The sequence below is a fragment of the Vanessa atalanta genome, chromosome 8, assembly GCF_905147765.1.
Source record: "Vanessa atalanta chromosome 8, ilVanAtal1.2, whole genome shotgun sequence".
NCBI lineage: Eukaryota > Metazoa > Arthropoda > Insecta > Lepidoptera > Nymphalidae > Vanessa > Vanessa atalanta.
This window is the reverse complement of record NC_061878.1, coordinates 3,811,459-3,831,947: the sequence shown is the minus strand read 5'-3', so window position 1 is coordinate 3,831,947 and position 20,489 is coordinate 3,811,459. Positions and strand designations below refer to the sequence as shown.

General features: G+C 31.8%; 3 protein-coding genes across 3 annotated transcripts; 2 read left to right on the top strand and 1 right to left on the bottom strand.

The window, feature by feature from the left end:
• Nucleotides 1–2,465: 2,465 nt before the first annotated feature.
• Nucleotides 2,466–5,305, bottom strand: LOC125065872. The gene is made up of 4 exons (XM_047673722.1): nucleotides 4,896–5,305; nucleotides 4,173–4,252; nucleotides 3,176–3,338; nucleotides 2,466–2,665 (listed from the first exon to the last, which is right to left on the bottom strand). Exons 1-4 carry the CDS (start codon nucleotides 5,224–5,226, stop codon nucleotides 2,505–2,507), a joined length of 735 nt encoding a protein of 244 aa, XP_047529678.1. The 5' UTR covers nucleotides 5,227–5,305; the 3' UTR covers nucleotides 2,466–2,504.
• A 1,720-nt stretch (nucleotides 5,306–7,025) lies between these two features.
• LOC125065696 (prostaglandin reductase 1-like) lies at nucleotides 7,026–8,604 on the top strand. The gene is made up of 2 exons (XM_047673469.1): nucleotides 7,026–7,138; nucleotides 7,546–8,604. Exon 2 carries the CDS (start codon nucleotides 7,567–7,569, stop codon nucleotides 8,581–8,583), a length of 1,017 nt encoding a protein of 338 aa, XP_047529425.1. The 5' UTR covers nucleotides 7,026–7,138; nucleotides 7,546–7,566; the 3' UTR covers nucleotides 8,584–8,604.
• Nucleotides 8,605–10,104: 1,500 nt separating this feature from the next.
• Nucleotides 10,105–20,164, top strand: LOC125065806 (protein HGV2). The gene is made up of 9 exons (XM_047673639.1): nucleotides 10,105–10,284; nucleotides 10,949–11,124; nucleotides 11,769–11,866; nucleotides 11,964–12,115; nucleotides 12,864–12,957; nucleotides 13,817–13,942; nucleotides 14,321–14,395; nucleotides 14,911–15,155; nucleotides 18,332–20,164. The coding sequence occupies exons 2-9, from the start codon at nucleotides 10,949–10,951 to the stop codon at nucleotides 18,518–18,520; spliced, it is 1,155 nt and encodes a 384-aa protein (XP_047529595.1). The 5' UTR covers nucleotides 10,105–10,284; the 3' UTR covers nucleotides 18,521–20,164.
• Nucleotides 20,165–20,489: the final 325 nt, after the last annotated feature.

The following is a 20,489-nucleotide window of genomic DNA, read 5'->3' as shown; positions in this document are numbered from 1 at the left end:
TTTAATTGTTTTTAATTTTGTAAATAAATTGTAATATAATTAAAATACTTACGAATTACTTAGTTTTTTATTTATATTTTCATATTTTACAAAAACACACAAATTTTAAAATAGAACATAAATTCGCGTAGTTTAATAATACATTTTTTTTATAGAAATGATAGCTCGAAGAAAAAACAAAAAATCAAGATAACCTCTACAAGATACTTAGGTATGCCAAAAATAATTATTACAAACAACTGATAATAATATGTGGATTTATTTTGTAATTTTAACAACAGTGATACGCTTCATTTTCGGAGTCGTGAATAAATTAAAAAACAGATAGTAACGTACAAACCAGACTTTCAACTGCCTATTAAATGTGCGCTACACGCAATATTTTGAGCAATTTTTACTCGGAAATACGTATGGATCAATCTGGAGCAATTAGTGGAGCAATCTACAACATTGTCAATAAAATGTCAGCTTTTGTTTCGGCAATATTGTTTTTAATATTGCTCCCTATATTTCATATTACTCAATCGCCCCGAAATGAATTGCCAAATATCCAGATCATAGAAATTAAAGACAATTTTATATTATCTCGCTTACACTTATTTATACAGCGGCTTAACTATGTCTCGCTTTCGCGGGGAGAGCGAGGGGACGGGAAGTGCAGCGGTGCCAGCGTGGTAACGCGTGTCCTTGTCGTGTATGGGATATCAAAAATTCTGATTTTAAAGATCACTCGAAAGGTGAATAGACGAAAAAACTCATGATGAAGGCTTAAAAAAAGGTTACGATTTTCTTCCCCATTCTTCGTCGACAGACAATTGCTAAATATATACCAATGAGTTCCACTTAAAAACCTTGACTAGCCTGCACGCTTTCCGTGATTTAATATAGGTACGTACTATTTATTTTCAGGTTGAAACGGTACTGATGATAAGGTTAGGTCTAGCCCCCGACTGTCACAAACTTCAAACAGTGAAGGGTCTCGAAAAAGGCAAAGAAAATAATGAAGATGTTCGACATCGAGATGCTTATGATAATACGAAAGCAGTAAAGATTCCCTCTAAATTGCTGGCCTTAAGTATTAACTGGCCGAGAGCACGTAAATCAAAAACCGTTATCAAAAAAAGTTACAGAAAGGCATTCTTTACCTAGCATTCCTTCTTCTTCCCGCTAACATATACATACACTTTACAACCATACTTTATGTTACTAATGATTCTTAACTTATTGACTTGATTACTGAGCAGACACTGTTAACTCTTAATCTCAAAGCCAGTATTCTCCTATACCCATAACTTTCAATATTAATACATACTTTTGCCAGTGTACTAAATATTCTGAGTCTACCCACACCGGTTTTTTTGGAAATTTATTCAAGCCTCGATAACCAGATGTTTGGATGATTAGATAAGTTCCGTAATAAAAAGGGAAATATTACTGTCGTGGAGTAAATTACTTCTGAAATAATAAAAATGAAAATACCAAATGTAATTACTTGATAATTATTCAATTGAAACATTACCTAAATTTGGAGATAGCACAATTTGTGAATTGGACGGAGTGAATATTTTGATGACTTAATTATTTCTAAATTAGCAAAATTTAATTTTTTATATGAAGAGTTTAGAAAAGAGATTAGTTAGTTATAAGAATTAGCTGGGTTAAACGCGATTTTATGAATCACAGAATATTGATTATTAATATCGTCATATAGGTATCAACGTCATCATGATCATCATGAGCCGAGATGGCCCAGTGGTTAGAACGCGTGCATCTTAACCGATGATTTCGGGTTCAAACCCAGGCAGGCACCACTGAAATTTCATGTGCTTAATTTGTGTTTATAATTCATCTCGTGCTCGGCGGTGAAGGAAAACATCGTGAGGAAACCTGCATGTGTCTAATTTCAACGAAATTCAGCCACATGTGTATTCCGCCAACCCGCATTGGAGCAGCGTGGTGGAATATGCTCCAAACCTTCTCCTCAAAGGAGAGGAGGCCTTTATCCCAGCAGTGGGACATTTACGGGCTGCTTATGTTATGTTTAAGGTATCAACGTCATCATAATCGAACCTTCAAAATTATTTTCTGGGGAATTAATTCCTCACCACGATATCGTGGTTGAGTCGATTACGTATTCAATGAATGTGTTTAACAACAAACTTAGTTAGGTCTTACTAGACCCAAAAGCTTAAGTACTATTCTATCCGGGAACATAAGCCCATTTCTATAAAACCTGAAGTAAATATAAAATGTACTCTTGAATGAATGAACTTTTGGAACGAAACTCTTAAAATATTTGTTAAACTTGGTGTGTAAATAAAATAATCAACTGACCATACGATATATTATAAATTTAATCAAGTAGGTACATATCGCAAAATTAAAAAGCATTGTTTTATCAAAAAAGTTTAACATAAATTTTCCCAAAACATTGATAGTAACAAATGAATAAATTTCATTGTAAGTAACTTCAAAACAGTAATTTATGTTACAAATCTACTTTGTCAATACACATAATTCCCAACTTCGACACTCTGTACATCTTCGTTACTCCATAGTGTCTCCACTTCGTATTGTATGTTCCGGGACAAGTCAAGGTTATCACGCCTCTCCCATCGTATGCAGACCATCCGAGCAATTTCAAGCCAGAGACGTGCTTCTAACACTATCGAATGTTAATAGAATGAATTCACCATTTTAAATTAAACTCTTTTTCTATGAAACACATGAGTAAATGGGCAACTTAATAGTAGATGGTTTTTCCTTGCTGTATCTCTATCTAAAGACAGTGAAGTAATATAGGTCATTCACTACATTTTCAATGCCATACCATCAGTGGGATGTAAGATGTTAAGTACCTTGTGTTTATAACAATGTAATTACACTTACTAACTATCCAAACCAGAATTCACCAAAACAAAGTAGTGACGCTAGAATAACTAACGCAACGTTTAAATTCAGGTAAGTGACACAACTTTGAACTATACATTATAGTCGTGTAAAATAACTTGGATAGTTAGACTAAGACTTATACTTTTGTTCCCTTTTATAGCTTATAGTATTTCAAAATTGAATTAATTTCTCAACGTTATTCACACAGTAGGTATATTTTAATAAACATTGTCAGTAACAGACATACTGAATTTAAGTCAGGACAAAATTATACTAAACTTACAAAAAAGAAAAGAAAACGCTGTCAGAAATAATGAATTAACGTTGCCATCAACAACCGCCACAACATATAATAATGCTCCGACAGTTGGCGCTTGACGCAGAAAGAAACCACGTAGAGTCGCTCCCAACCATGGTAAAAATAGATACTCACTAAGTGGAGAACGCTGAAGATTAAAAATATATTATTAAATACCTGAATCTGCGGCTTTACCCCGAGCATCATTAAGAAAACTTTACCAGTTGCACACAAGCTGTCTACCCCATTTTACCCACTCGGCTGTGAATTAAAAAAAGTTCCCTATTCCCTTCGACGGGACTCTAAATATTTCCATACTAAATTTTATCTGAATCAGTTCAGCGGCTTGAGCGTGAAAAAGTAACAGAGTCACTTTAACATTCATAACACTAGTATATATAAATATATTTATATAGATACATTATATATGTATAATAAAGGCTGAGGCAGCATTACATAGGATAGAACATTGATATTTTCGATCTATTTAGGATCCATATCCTACATTCGTTTTCAGTTTCATATCCAGAAGAAAACTAATGAGTTTTAGTTTTATTTCTCTATTGCAAAATTTGTGATAATCGTTCATAAGTTAGGTGCTACATTCATTTAATACAAGGAAACACATCGACTGATAGAGTAAGTGGTCATCTTCAACTATAGACACTGGGTTTGTAAACCCCCATTCACTACAACTATGGGATTTAAGATGTTATATCCACTTTACCTATAAATCTTACTTACTCAACATTCAACCACGAATAACGAGTACAAAAGTTTGTTGTAGAGGCATAAATGAGTAGCTGGTTCCCATCCAGATAAGTTTGCACAGCGTTCTTCTAGCAGTGTAAATGATTTTTCGAGATGATTTATTTGTATATGATTAATTGTCTACTAGATGACCTATACAGTGGTTAAAATGTGTATGTTAGATAAAAAATTAATTACAATGAAAGTAAAAAATAAATAAAGAGAAAATTACCACGTTAGATGAATTCCATATGAGGAGCGAACTGATTAGTAAGACAAGAGTATCGGATGCTTCAATACACAGCATCACTCCTTAAAGATGACATAAAATTATATATAGTCCATAACTTAAATATTTAGATGAATAATAGGTTTTTTATATATAGTTAGGATAAAATATACATAAAAGTAAAATTTAAAGGTCGAGTTTGAGTACATTTCTAAGTGTGAGTTTCTCTTTGACTGCCTCGTTGGTCTTGTGGCTAGATAGTGGCCGCAGATCTCAAGTTCCTGGCTTCAAATACCAGGTCGGGTCGATTAAAAGCTATTGAGTTTTCTATCCAAAGATACTCAGTAACATCCCGAAATCAGGAAGTTGGTAGTGTGTACATTCCTGTCCCTTGAATAGCACGCAAAGCCGCAGGAACCTGAACTCTTTCCGCTTGGAATAGAGAGTGTAAATGTGCTTGCTCACACATTTGTGCACTACAATATGTCCTGGATGTCATGCGCGAAAGCGTTTCACTCGCTTTACGTTTACTAAATTACATGCAGTATTTTTACGAGGCAATGCAACGCAACGCATTGATTGATTTATTTGCGATCGTTATTGAGCCCGACAAACTATTTTAAATAAATCGAAATATAGTACACATATTTCGATTTATTTAAAATAATTTGTCCATTTACATAATATTAATATACATTTACAATTATATATAAAACAGAAACTTACTAGAAACATCTATATCATCAATATAAAGTTTATCGTCTTTACTCATCAAGACAAAATGCAAGTCATTTGTCAAAGGTTCTTCATCGAAAGTCACTACTTCGAATTTCACGTTGCAAACCAAACCCAATAAGAGACATACTAGTGCCAGAAATGTAGCCGAAAGTTTTGTTCCAGATTTTTTGACATTGAGTGTCTCGACTCTATCAAACGATTTACACCTCATGTATTGTAGACTTGTATTTATGTAATCTATCAGAGCACCTATAACAGGTACCCTAAATCTAGAATATATAATTTGCTTTGGTTCGGTGGGTGAATCTCCAGTAGCCATATTAACTGTGCTATTAGGTTGCTTATTTCAAATAGTTACTACTTCATAAATAATTTAACAAAATAATTATTTTCACTCAGATATTTTGAATATTGATATATTTGAAAGTTATTGAGTTATTGCTACAGACTAAAAATGTCGTCTTCTGAAAAGAGTATGTCAACGTAATACATTTTTTTTTAAAGAACCGTTGTAATGCCCCATTATATGGAATTACTAATATTCCTATTTACCACTCAATTTAAACTTAAGGCTTGTGTTAGGAGTGTGGACGAAAATAGCCCAAGGGTTCAGGATCGATCGAATAAGTATTTAATAAAATTCTACCATTGTACATTTCTTTTCATACGTCAACAAAATTATTATTTTTAAGTTTAGTTTAAGTGTAGTTGAAGAACAGTTTAGGAGCAATACGGATCCGCCTCAATTCTGCCGAATGCGCGAAAAGTAGATCACGGGATGCTTTATATAAAAACAGTAACTTTCATATCTTTTATCATACTATATATATGCCATAATACCAAAATGAGACATTTTGCGATAGCGTAATATATTTTTTTTATTAAACAACTAATGAATGGTAATTAACTTAAAATCTCAGGCGTTCAACACGTGGAATACAACAGATGAATCCAGAATTACTTTTAGACACAAATATTGAATTATAAAAACGCACTTGCGAAGTTTTCGCGCGGACTTTTTATGACTTGCCTGAATAACTAAAATATGAAATGCAATCTAGCGGTGGACTTTGGGTTTTAATAATCATTTTGGCACCATTTTGATTAGTTAACCAGCTTTTAACTTGACTATGCCTTTTAAAACCATTAATATTGAAGGGGGGCAAATTAGGCGCTTATATTAGGTGTCAAAACTCCAAATTCTTGTTGTCATTATTTCAACAGTAGGGTGCACTCTTAGTTCGACTGATCGTCCACTGAAATGTAAATAATATGTTACAGAAAATACGTTTTCATTCAAAATCAAATGGATATTTATAAAACAAAAACTTGCATATTAATTACGATATGAAGCAATAACCACGGTAAAATAATTTAATAAGTAAAAGGCTGGTTATAAAATAAGTATACATATTATATAATTATGGACTGTAATATGGATATGAGACTGACGATTATTTATTTTATTGAAAAAAAGGTGCATTGATAACCGTTACCTATTACTAATTCTATGCCGAATCATGACACACCATACATTGAACGTCAGACATACTTGAACAGTGTCTATCAGCACTATCGCAATTCTTAGAGCTAAATCTATTGTCTAACGGTAGACTTACGTGTTACGGTATTAAGTACATTGGATTCAAAGTAAATTGTTATACAATCAATAAAAAATAACAAGTCATTGTTAAAAGATTGCTACTATACAACTCATAATTATATAGTCATTCGTATCAGTAGTCTTTAATATATTATTCGAATCACATTCCCTCACAACTTATTGTTATCTAGTAATACAATAGTATTAACTTATAAATACATATTTCATACATCTATATTTTTAGGTTTTAATTAGCGGGTGATCAAATACATCGTACTATCTGAACCTGCGGCTTTATCCGCGCGAAATTTATAAGACACAAACTTTCAATCCCCATTTTACCCCGTTAAGTGTGGAGTTGCGTAAAATCCGTAGGGGTGGATTTTCTTAGTGGAAATTTACACCCTATAAGAAACCTGTCAAATTTCAAGTTTGTAGGTGTTATTGTTTGTGAGATTTCGTGATTAATCAGTGAGTGATATTTCGCTTTTATTTATATAGATTGATATTTTTAGTTTGTAATCGACACTCGCTTGTATGAATATTTCCTTTACGGATTTAATTGCATACGCATTACGCTATCAGACCGGCGAGAGGCCACATGTGTTGTGACTTTAAACGTTAAAAGGTAGGTACTACGAGTTTATGCATACAAAAAAACGTTATATTTTTATTATATTATAAGCTTAAATTATTGTTAACATTCTATAACCATTCGATATTGTTAGAAGGAGAATTGTGATTAAATTTAAATCATCCTTTTGATACTATCTCTGTCTGTTTTTTACTGACTAGTGACTACTGTCCAATATAGTAGATAAAGATTATTTCGTTTTTACATAATAAGTATATTTTTTCATTGGCCACAGTTGTAGTAATAAATATTGATAATACAATTATTAAAATACAAAATTGAATCTCATATGTTTGTTATATATGTACTTAAAGAATAAAACAAAGTACAAAAATATTTATTTTTTATGATATCTTATTTTTCTTTTTTCGATTTTAATTTTATTTGAAATATGTTTACAGTGTTCACAATATATAATCAATATGGTCAAAGCACGAAAATACGTCGTGGAAAAGTACTTCGATGGAATCCCTAAAATTTCTGACTACAGGATAGTGGAATACGAACTGCCTTCGTTAAGGAATGGTGAGATTTTGCTCAAAGCCGAATGGATCAGCATCGACCCATATATACGAGCATACAATCGGATGAATAAGGTACCTTACGATCAATTTAGTTTCCAAATCGGAATAGTTCAAGAATCGTTGGACCCAAACTATCCGGTAGGGACTAGAGTTGTCACGCATAAAGGTTGGTGTGATTATACTATTGTGAGTGATAAGAAAGCGCCAGTAAAAGATATACCTAATGATATTCTTTATAAATTACAAGATTTAAAAGGACTCTCTCCTTCATTGGGTATTGGTGCTCTTGGAATGCCTGGAGCGACGGCATATTTGGCGTTCCTTGAAATTTGCAAGCCTAAAAAAGGTGAAACTGTAGTAGTGACTGGTGCTGCCGGTGCTGTAGGCTCGATAGTAGGACAGATCGCTAAAATCAAAGGCTGCAAAGTAATAGGCTTTGCTGGCTCTGATAATAAAGTGAATTGGTTGGAGAAGGAACTTGGATTCGATAAAGCTTTAAATTATAAAACTGTCGATGTACAAACTGCACTTAAATCAGCAGCTCCTAACGGTATAGACTGTTATTTCGATAATGTAGGTGGTGAAATAAGCAGCACAATTATGGCTCAAATGAATAAAAAGGGAAGAGTTGCCGTTTGTGGCAGCATCAGCTCATATAACGCAGATCCGTCACAAATGCCTAAAGCAACGATTATACAACTACCTGTAATTTTAAATGAGCTTAAAATTGAAGGATTTATTATTTGGGAATGGTTTGATCGTTGGTTTGAAGCATTTGACCAATTAACTGCATGGATAAGAAACGGACAGTTGAAAACTCCAGAACATGTAACAGATGGTTTCGATAATCTGTTCGAAGCATTTATAGGAATGATGTCTGGAGATAACTTTGGTAAAGCCGTGGTGAAGGTTTAAATATAGAATAAACAAAATATTTTTATGAAGTTTTATTAAATACCTGTTTCATAAAAATATGTGTATATCAAAAACACCATATTACGTTAAATATTATTTGGTTATACTTAATTGTCATTATATTACTAGAATTCACAAAAATGACTCAAGTATCTCGGTATTTAAAATTTGTTAATCCAGTATTATCAAACTTACTTACCTACAGGCGGATTAAAAAACTTTACTTTTGTTAGATACGAGCACATTGAAGATAAAATAATGAGCAATAATCTTTTAATTATAGAACATGATATAATGTACAATCATTAATTTAAAAAACAAAAAGGATCAATAAGCTAATATCATATAAATACTGTGTCCGCGGATTTATCCGCAATTATTTCAGTAAGTGTAACTGTAAGAGTCTTGATGTTACTGAAATAAAATAAAATCTTATTGCTGGATAATCGGTTCAACAGTTACAAATTTTATCACAAACAAACAAATCTTTATTCATAATATTATTATGTACGACTCAGTCCGCAAGGTCCACGCTAATAAAATACTTTTTATTGCTATTACAAAACACCTCTCCTTATATATTCTTAAATACAATTTAAAATCCTTCTGCCACATTTTTTTTTAACTTCAAAAAAATAAAACGGGGCGTTTTACTCATTTAGGGGTTCAGTTTCGTATAATCGCTTTTATATATGTATATAGAATTATACGAAAAATATCTAGCATATCTTAAAGTACAAATCCTCATTTATAATAAATATGTACCTTAAAATCGCACCCAAACATAGTCAACGTAGGTAAATCATTGACTTATATGGTAGTATTATTAGTCGTATACATAATATCAGACTACCATATAAGTCATACTTACATATTTAGTATTACTACCATAAAATATGAGGTAAATTAAAAACGTTCTATAGAATAATCTAACTTTATTATTATTTAAAGGATATTCTCGAAATGTCCCTAAGACCATCATATAACATACTTAATACTTATTATATTAAATGGACACCTAGCGATTCTTAAAACATTTGGATGCACTTTAGCGACATTAAGATAGTATTTCAACTAGCTATGTAACGTAACGAAAAATATCAGTAGAGGATAATGTATCGATGCAGAACATGTTAATTTAAATGTTACAATGTAAATGTTTGAATATTTTAATATTAAAATTACAGTTGTATTGCCTCAGGTCTTGACTTTCTAACAAGCGTACTATTACATAATTTAGTATTACGTTTCAGCGATGAATTTAGTATTAAAAATTTTAATTGTTTGTTATTTGGAGACTAAAATATGCTAACGAGGCCCTACTTATTCAACAAAATATACAGTATGCTTATGCTTTAATACAGTTTAATAGAAAACATACTTATGTTGTATTTAAAATAAATTTATTTTAGAATCAACATTATCTTTGTTTGACAAATAAATCGATCTTCAAAACTACTTTTTTTGTTGGCAATTCTGTACTTAATAAAACTGGAAGCACTACGAAGTGTCAACACTGGTAATAGATACTTCATTCTCAATCCGATACAGAGCAGTTATATACATTCTATAATTTCATATTCACGCGGTGACGATACTAATTTTGTACTAAAAATTACATTCTTTTTACAGTTTCTTAGTCGTATACTTGTAATTAAGGTTAAATATTTGAAGCTTTCCTAATAATCATCAAAAAATACAGTAAGTACAACCGAAAACTTGTAAAACATCTGTTGAATTCGTGCCACACTTACAACGTATGACACAAGAAAGTAACATTTTGAGTATTTCGCGTATATTTCTTACAATCGTATTGCAAAAAAGGTGTTTTTCTTTCATTTATCATTAGTGAAACATACAGAATAAAACTGTAAATGTGCACGTGGCTTCGTATGATTTATTTGTATAAATGTCAAAATGACCGTTAATATAAATTGCCGGTATAAATGCTTTTGTTAAAATGTATTTCTTAATTCCCAGTTCTATTATTTCATTATACTTACAAGAAAGCTTTCCCTTTTTCTTTCTTATTACTTACCATATTTCTTAAGTTATTAAAATAAATAGTGCACTGTTATATGTGATATAATTCTGGCACAACAATTATAATAACAACTTTATTTATTTTACAAAATATATTTATGACCATGATATGTTTGATATAGAACAAAGAATAATATAGATCAAAGTTGATCAATGATTATATTCAATACGATAACTAAATTGTTTGTGTTTAGCATGGTCTATAGTTTATAATAACATAGTTATCAAATGAAGTAAAGATCAGGTTTCATGCTATCCTAGACTAGCTAGGCTAATCTAAAATATTAAATTGTCAATTATAAACTAAATATTTTATTTTCAGATGGCCGAGGTACCAGAAGTGACCACATCATCTGCTGAAGAATTATTGGCTGCAGGAAGGCGACACCTTGCTGTGAGAGACTACAATGCGGCAACAGAATCTCTAGCGAAGGCCTGTGAACTATTAGCTAAAACACATGGGGATGTAGCTGATGAATGTGCTGAAGCTTATTTATGGTGAGGCTTCTGATTTCATTTTTTAATTTCTAAACTAAATTATATAATACAAGTATATTGTGTAATGTTAATAAATAAACAATTATATGTAATTGTTACAAAATCTGTATATCTTTACGTAAAGAACAATAGATTTATATTTAATTTTTAATGAATATTATATAAAGCCTTATTATGACATTCATAAAGACAATAAAAAAAAAATATTAAATTCTTCAAAATAGACCAAAAATTAATTTGCTTTCATATTATTAGTTAATCAAATATTAAATTTTATACATATTATGTAGTTCTTATTCCCAGACATTACCATACTAAACATAACAAATAATAGGTAGTGTAACTGAAGGTTGTTTTCTGTCCTAAGGCAAAGGTTAAATATTGATTTAATAAATTCAGTTGAATCGTGGCTAAAAGTAAATGAAATCTCATTTTTTTAACTTTATGATGACTGTACATAATCATTCTTTTTCCATTGCTCTCTCGAGCAGTCGTAACAGTTTGTTCAATTTTGGGGCTTACTTGAAACTCTCGACTAAAGCCGAACCTGAGCTTCAATCAAGCACTTCTTTTAATTTTAACATGAAACAACAATGACTCAGTTATGTTTAAAAATATATATTTATACCTTTTGTATATTTAAGGTACGGCAAAGCCTTGCTTGGTCTGTCAAGGGAAGAAAGTGGTGTTCTCGGAGGGGGTGTTCCAGGAGCCAATAATGAAGAGGAAGAAGAAAATGAAGGTAATTCTGATCTATTTTAACTGATCTAAAAGTTTTGAACATGACAGTCTAATTATGGAAATGGGTTTATATTAGTAAGTATTATATTCAATTATAGATGAAAATGGTGAAAATGGACACGAGGCACCGAAAGAAAATGAGCAAGATGTAGAAATGCCAAATGAAAAAGTTGAAAAGATTGAAGCCGAATCAACTACAAAGGATGAAGAAGTTGCAAGTAGTACGGCTGAAATAGCTGAGGAAAAACCAGTATGTTATTAACATAATATAATTATCTACCAACACTAACTACCTATGTAGGTATTGCCAGTAGTAAAATATTTATACATCAACAAAACACCATTTTCCTTGACATTGCCACTAGTAATTACAGCTCTAATGGGTGCCAGAAGGGTTAAATGCACTGTCACTGTTACTGATCCCAACAGAAGTGTTAACTATTTAAGATATATGCATTATACAACCAAATATAAACGCTATTAAATTGCTTCCTGCCATAGGTATATACACTATGTATACATTTCTAGAAAGATATATTATAAAAATGAAGCTGTTAATAACTTAATTGCAACCATCAAATATCCTTGTATATAATATAAAGTAAGTAAATTATTTGTTTTATTTTGTACATTATTATTTTACTATAATTGGAAACATTTTTAACACAACATCAAGGAAAAAACACATACATACAATCTGACTACAAAATAATGATTGAAAACATGTCAATATTAACAGAAAGATATTTTGTTTTAATCTCATGCTTCTTAGTGAAGAGACCAAGGTTTTAGCATTTTATCCGTTTCACTGTCTTTGTGCTAGAAGATAACAACTAGGAGCAACACACTACTTTTTACAAAAAAGTCCTAATAAATAAATGAATGTGAAAACTTTGCTTGTAAGGTACTATATAAGGGAAATTGCAATAAATTGTATATATATATAATTTATATCTATTCACTTATAACAGTAAAAAACAAACTATTTATGATACCAGGGAACATCCAACGGTGATCAAAATGATGAATCAATCGCTAATTTGGATAACGAAGAAGACGTTGATAATTTGCAATTGGCCTGGGAAATGCTTGGTAAGTCATTATTGTATATAAAGAATGTCTTGAGTACCGTTTTTATGAAATTAACTTGTACGGAAAGACAAAAATGTTATTATTGTTTGAAAATATACAATTGACTATTCATTCTTGTAAAGTTAAAAATGTGCGGTATTATCAATTATTGCTTACCATAAGTCACATTTATTTTACGACAATAGTAAAAGATCATTTACTGTACTTCTAGGGTGCATATTTAATTAGTTAAAAATAATATTATAGAAGAAGATTAGTTCAAAATATATTTCAGTGGTTATGAAATATAAATATTTAAATCTATCATTTTTTTTTATTAATATTGAAGAACTTAAAGAAGATATAATATTTCATTATTTATTTTTTAATAAATATATATATTTAAAATGTATGTAATTAGTAATGTCTTGATATTTAAACTTAAAACGATCCATGTGGTTTTTGAGCATATATATATATTTTAGCATTAGCAGCCCGTAAATGTCCCACTGCTGGGATAAAGGCCTCCTCTCCTTTGAGAAGAAGGTTTGGAGCATATTCCACCACGCTGCTCCAATGCGGGTTGGCGGAATACATATGTGGCAGAATTTCGTTGAAATTAGACACATGCAGGTTTCCTCACGATGTTTTCCTTCACCGCCGAGCACGAGATGAATTATAAACACAAATTAAGCACATGAAATTTCAGTGGTGCCTGCCTGGGTTTGAACCCGAAATCATCGGTTAAGATGCACGCGTTCTAACCACTGGGCCATCTCGACTCATATATATATATATATATATATGTTGCAGTATTTCATTCAGAACAGCAGTTTCCTAGCTTACCCTTTCTGCCACTGAGGAGTGTGTGTCGTTGCAGAGCTGTCGCGCAGCATCCTGCAGAAGCGCGGGGCGGCGGCGCGCGCGCAGCTGGCCGACGCGCACCTCGCGCTGGGGGAGGTGGCGCTCGAGAGCGAGACCTACGACAAGGCCGTGTTGGACATGGGTGAGCTTTTTTTAAAGAATATTAGCAGCTACCCATAGGAATTACTAATATTCCTATTAACCCCGCAATTAAGCTTAGAGCGGGGAGGATAGTAGCCCAAGGGGCCAATATAGATCCTACGACTTTTTGCATCGCTAGGCGCGACCCTTACCATTACACTACCATATACCATTGCACTATTGATGTAAGTAGTTACCACCACTATGCATCGTCTGTAGCAGAAAGCTGGGCTGTGTAAAATATAGTATAATATCATTGATTGCCTCACGAAATGACGATAAACAGCCTATTAATATTAATTATTAATAGTAATTAATAACATAATCTTTCACCATATATTATGCAAAGCATATAATGTTTCCAATGCATGTATTTCAGTCAGCTGTCTAGAAATTCAAAAGGAATTATATCGAAGTGACGACCGCCGTATAGCAGAAACTCATTATCAGATTGGTAAGTTTTGATGTCTATTGACATGTACAAACTACAAACTTTGAAGCCATTTCGATATGAACATGTTTCTCAGCACATATTTTTATTATTATGATTCTAATATATAACTAGTTATCGCTTATAGCTTTCTTCAAAATTCGGATCAGTAGTTGGGCCATGAAAGAGCAACAAACAGAGAAGTCAAAGAGACCAAGTTACTTTAGCATTTATAATATTAGCATAGATAAATACATATACACATTCTTATAGATACAATATAATGCAATCTTTATTATTATCTCTTATCTATATCTTTATTATTAGTGCTTCTTTCAATCTCATCTACTACTTCTAGTCTTCTATCAAGTTTTATGAAAGAGATCACCTCAGTGATGTTGCTGCCTTTTGTACTTTTTGACATTATTTTGTGCATAAATTTAATTATCATCAAATTAGTTTTATGTCTAGTAATACAAAACGATTACAAAATATTGTATACTGTTTTTAAATAAATAAATAAATGAAATAATTTTCAGGTCTCGCCAATTCCCTCGCATCAAATTTCGAGGACGCCATAACGCACTTCAAAAATGCAGCGAACATTCTAGAATCGCGTATCAAAACGTTAGAAAACCCAAGTGCAGTGGCCGAAGATGCTACTGTTAAGAAATATTCAATAGCTGACCCGTTCTATTCTGTTGAAGAGGAACTTAAGGAATTGAAAGGACTTCTTCCAGAAATACAAGAGAAAATACAAGACATGATGGACTATAAAGCAGAGGTAAGACCGTGTGATTGCGTTGAAGCTACTAGAAATATGCTTAGGAACATGATTTTAAAGGAGAAGAATCAGTGTATTGTTAATGTCGTGGCTTAGTAACGACACATTTAACGAAATATAACTTGCGACTAGTGTAGCATATCTTGCCTAGTATTATTTTATATAAAAATGTTGTTCATACACAATACAACATTGTCACTGACTTGTTGTCGTTTGTTCTAAACAAACCACAGGTAGTCTAATAACTATGTCTATTAAATTTACCAATAAGCATGCTCCTTGTCGTTAACTATTCTAATTATTCTCAAGATTTCTTCAGATAGTTATGTAGTTAAAATGAAATCCATCTAGTAGTTTCCACTATATCTATATCCAAGATAAAATGTCACAAACTCCATTTTTAAATAATAAGCGAAACAGATTTAATATGATCTCTATTTTATGCACAGTTATTATCGAATAAAGCAATTGATCTTATTGTTATTAATAAATGAATAAACAATTCAATGTATACAATAATAGTTGTAGAAATGAGCCATTCCATTAGAATAATTTAGTAATGTCCGGTTTCTATATTCAATGAATATTATTTTACATCAGTATCCAATTGTTCTTGTGAACTATGTGTGACTTGAAGTAAAGGTTTGATGTAGCTTTTGAAATAAAGCTAGAAAACAATTCCACCATCAATGCCACCACAATATAGTAACCGGATTTAAGAGAACAACTCTTAGGATAAGTAATCCTAGTTCCTAAATTCAAAAAGCCAAATTGAACCTTAATTAATGGTGATATTAATGTATTTCGACTGTCCATTATCAGTATTGAATAGTTAGTAATTAGTGCCTTAGAATCTCATGTTGCATTTATGATACTCGTAGCGTTTAAGTTTATATTGTATTACGTTTTAGTTTTGATAAGCGTTTCTACCACAAGGCCATTTTTGTATCGCTTTACACGATTTTTTTAAAAATAAAGATTAATTGAAATGAAATAGTGTGTGTTATTTCGCATGTCCTCAGCGCATTAATGGCCATGTGGTGAAATTGCTATGTGTAATGGCCATTGATGTTTGGTTTATCATCATCATTTGCTTGATATCATATTTGTGTGTGTGGTGAGTGTGTCGAGGAGAAAATCTTCCATTCACCTTCTATCTTTCTTATCCATTCAGTTTTCTTTGCAGTCTTTTCTAATAACTATCATCTATACTTCTATTTATGTTGTAGTTTTCGGATTTATTTAAAAGATAATAATATTTTGTGATATTTCTAGTGTTGGTAAAATAACAGAACCCCCCCCCCTCCCTTTTTGAGAACAAGCTTTGGAGGCTACTCCACCACGCTGCTCGAATGCGTGTTTACTTTACACATGCAGATTTCCTCACGATGTAATTCACCGCTGAGCACGAGATGAATTATAAACACAAATTAAGTGCATGAAAATTCAATGGCGCTGGGTTTGAACCCACAATCCAGATTAGATCAGTCTATTTTAGGCCAGTGTTAGTTGTGGATACAAACATAGAGCATCATAAGTATTCAGTTTTCCTTATTTTTCTTTTTACTTTTTTTCACTTTAAAAACATAAATTGTTCATGGTTCACTTAAAACTGTATAAACACAATATCAAATATATGTATGTGTAGATCCAGTTGAGTCAGCTGAACTTCTTAGCCTTATTGTTGATGCTAGGTTGCAATGCCGATGGTGATACAGCTGGCTTTGTAGATTTGCTGTAACTTCCGCAGTAAAATATTTTACGGTATGCTTTGGGGTAGGCAAGCCGCTATCCATACAAAATTGGCGCGACAGAGAAGGGGTATTTACTCATAAGTAGGGCAATGTCTATGGTTTTACAACATGGTCCCAGATAGCGTTCGAAATGCCGCTATCGACCAATTTTTTTTTTTTTTGTTATGGAACTCAATTGGTGATTTCAAAGATAGCACAGATTGCGAATGATCAAGAATATTGAATAATAAATACGAATATTGCGTATAGCCTTGTTGTCTATTGAATATTTGTAAACAGTTTCAAACTGCCAATAAAAATCAGTTAATTTTTTAGCCGGTTCTTTTCGGTTCAGGATATCTTCTTTTAGTCTTCTATATTCAATAAAAGCTTTTGATGTGATTTATGCGGCGGGCTTATAACATGACTAGAATATAATATATAGAATTTTATGGTTTATGATCAAAATATTTCAAATAAATAATGTTAGAATTAAGTATGGTTACTTTATCACCATAATGTCAACCAAATGAGTAACGAAATTAAAATGTTTATTTTGAAGCAGTCTCAACAAGCTCCAATAATGTAACTACAGACACAGGGAACATAACACATTTGCTCCCAAAGTTTGTGGCGCCACCTTTTGACGGGTCACCGTCAAAATCGTCTTATGTCAATAAGAAATGGTTAATTTTTTTTTTATAGTGCCAATGTCTATATGGTGACTCCTTACCACCAGGTGTTTCATTTGCCCGCCCGACTACATATATCATTAAAAAAAGAAACAATTTAAGTGAGTGTTAATTCTAACGCATAATTCATCGATTGAGATTTTTTTTATGGCATTTGTTGACGGACGAGCATATGGGCCACCTGATGGTAAGTAGTCACCACCGGCCTTAAACAAAGAAGCTGTAAGAAATATTAACCATTTCTTACATCACCTATGCGCCATCAACCTTAGGAACTACGACGTTATGTCCCTTGTGCCTTTGATTACACTGGCTCACTGTTATTTGGTGGTAGAATATCTGATGAGTAGGTGGTACCTACCCAGACGGGCTTGCACAAAGCCCTACCACCAAGTAGAATTAACAAAGAGCTGTACAATAATGAAGGTTTCTGTTTGTAATTATATTCATATATTTTTAATTGCTTTAATTCATAATCTAAATCACTATAATTATAAGTTTAAATTTTAACACTTTAAATATGGAAAATATTCAAACTAATTAAACTAAACCTACCAGCAAATTATTATTAACAATTTGTTTAATTTATTATAAGTCATTTGTAAGATTTTGTAGGTCTAATCTAACTAACCATAGATAATGAGATTTAGACATAGACAATTTTACTACATTTCACTTATTGTTATATTTCTAACAATATCTTCTAAATTTGTGATATATCATACTAAAGTATAATTAACGAATATTTCAGATGATAAAAAGGGTTCGTGAAACGCTCTGTCCGTCAAACGGCGAAGGTTCTTCGAGCGCCGGTGCCGGAGCCGGTTCCAGCAAGCCCGCCGCGCCCAAGGCGGCGCCCTCTGACATCTCACACCTCATCAAGAGGAAACGGAAGAACAGCGACGAGGACTCATCGGCGTCCAAGAGGATTAACACGTGAATGTAATGTGCGAACTTTTTGTGTTAAGTTAGGGATTGAGCTGTAATAATTACTTGTATTGTATCATTATTCAATTTTTGTTTTTTGTCAAAGTAGAATGACACGCACCTATGTACACACTATTGAAGAAATTTCGAAGAACTTTACTAAGACCGCGAGACTTAAAATAACTTGATTTAAAGTTCTGACTTCTGACATTCTTCTTCATTTATTTATCCCTTCTATAAATTTAACTCAATAAAAGGCAGTACTTATAACAATGAAATCCAAGAAATCGCATTCGTCAAAAAATGTTATTCTATCAGTGTACAGAAGTGCAATGAATAAATTCGGGTAAAATATAAAGTATTGCTGTTTTGGTAGAGGAAGTCCTATTGTGTCGTATCTCAATTTATAATGTCACAATACAAGCAAATACCGCTAATCAGTCGCGACCTCTGTCCAGTGTTATTTATTTAAAATTAAAAAGTGAAAACTGGCTATTAACCTGTTGATAAGTATTGGGAAAAAAACGCTATGATCTTTTGTCGTTATATTGTTATAATTTAAACCGGAAAAAATTGCTCACTGTAATGTCGCAGGGCGGTGTTGACCTTACATAACAGGTTAAAGAATTAAAATTTTATAATTACAAATTTCAATTATTCACCATTTGACGGATATTTTTCCTGTTTGAACGTAATTACTTGTTCGTTTCATGATTTCTATACTGATTTTAATTGGCGATGTTTTGTCTTGTCTATATTTATTATTTTTATTACATAATAATGACTAATGATGCATCAATGTCATAATTATGTTCAATATCGACATTTTTTTTAATCAGTTTATGCTTACATATTCCTGCTTATAGAGTATAAAAGTCGGCGACAATTCACCTTCAACATTTTGTTTCTCGAAACACTCAAAATACTTCAAACAGGGGTCATTGAACTTTTCTTAAATCTTCTTGATCTTGATCTTCATAAGTTATTAACGTAAAAGGTAATATAATTAATTAAAATTAAATTTGCGTTTACTAACACTCACGTTAGACAGATATATGCACAATTAGCTCCTGCATTGATTTTTACTCGAGACAAATATCTGAGTATAGCTTAAAGACTTTAATTTAAATTTTATTGTTAGAATGTTGTATTTATAGACTGGTATGATTTTTATCTCCGATACAATGCCTTATCAATTGTTTCCTGTAAAATGTTTCTCATAATATTTTTATCACAATGGGTCATAGGAGTTTCTTATGGTTTGATTTTTTATTATCAAGAGATCCTAGTGTTCTGAGAGCATGAGACGTTAATTTTATTGTGATTACAAGAAGTAGTTGTTTCCCATAATATGTGTCCTTATAAATATTGTTAAGTTGATGTTTAGTTACACATCTCTCTCTATTTATCTCTTTCTATCATAGATAATTTTAATTAAATAGAAGAAGACAGCATTATTAAACTTACAACCACTGAGCAATATTGTTGTCTTTCGTCAGTAGAATAAAACATTGTCTTAATGTGGAAATAAAATCGTATAAAATAAGTTAGTGATCTAGTAACTAGTGTTTCATTTTATGTAATCATAGGTTAAGTTTTAATTAAGAAATCAATAAATATTTTGTTTAATTAAATTCACCATTTATTTGGTAATTAATTGTTTGTTTTATTTATAACCAAAATTCTGCCACATAAAACCAACGTCCAATGTGAAAAAAAATATTCGAAACGAAATTTGGGGTTAATGTATATATATTATTTATTTATATAATTGTTTTAGATAAAATATAACGCAGTTTAAGTCATACAAATCAGTTGCCAAATTGAGGTATAAAAAATAAAGGTACCCAAGATGTTATTTATCAAGTTATTTACCCATTCATTGGTACTTCCACCCTTCCCCCGTATCCCTTTGCCCTATAAAGACCGCCTCTAATCTTTATATATATTCTATTATTTATACGATGATGATAAATCGTACA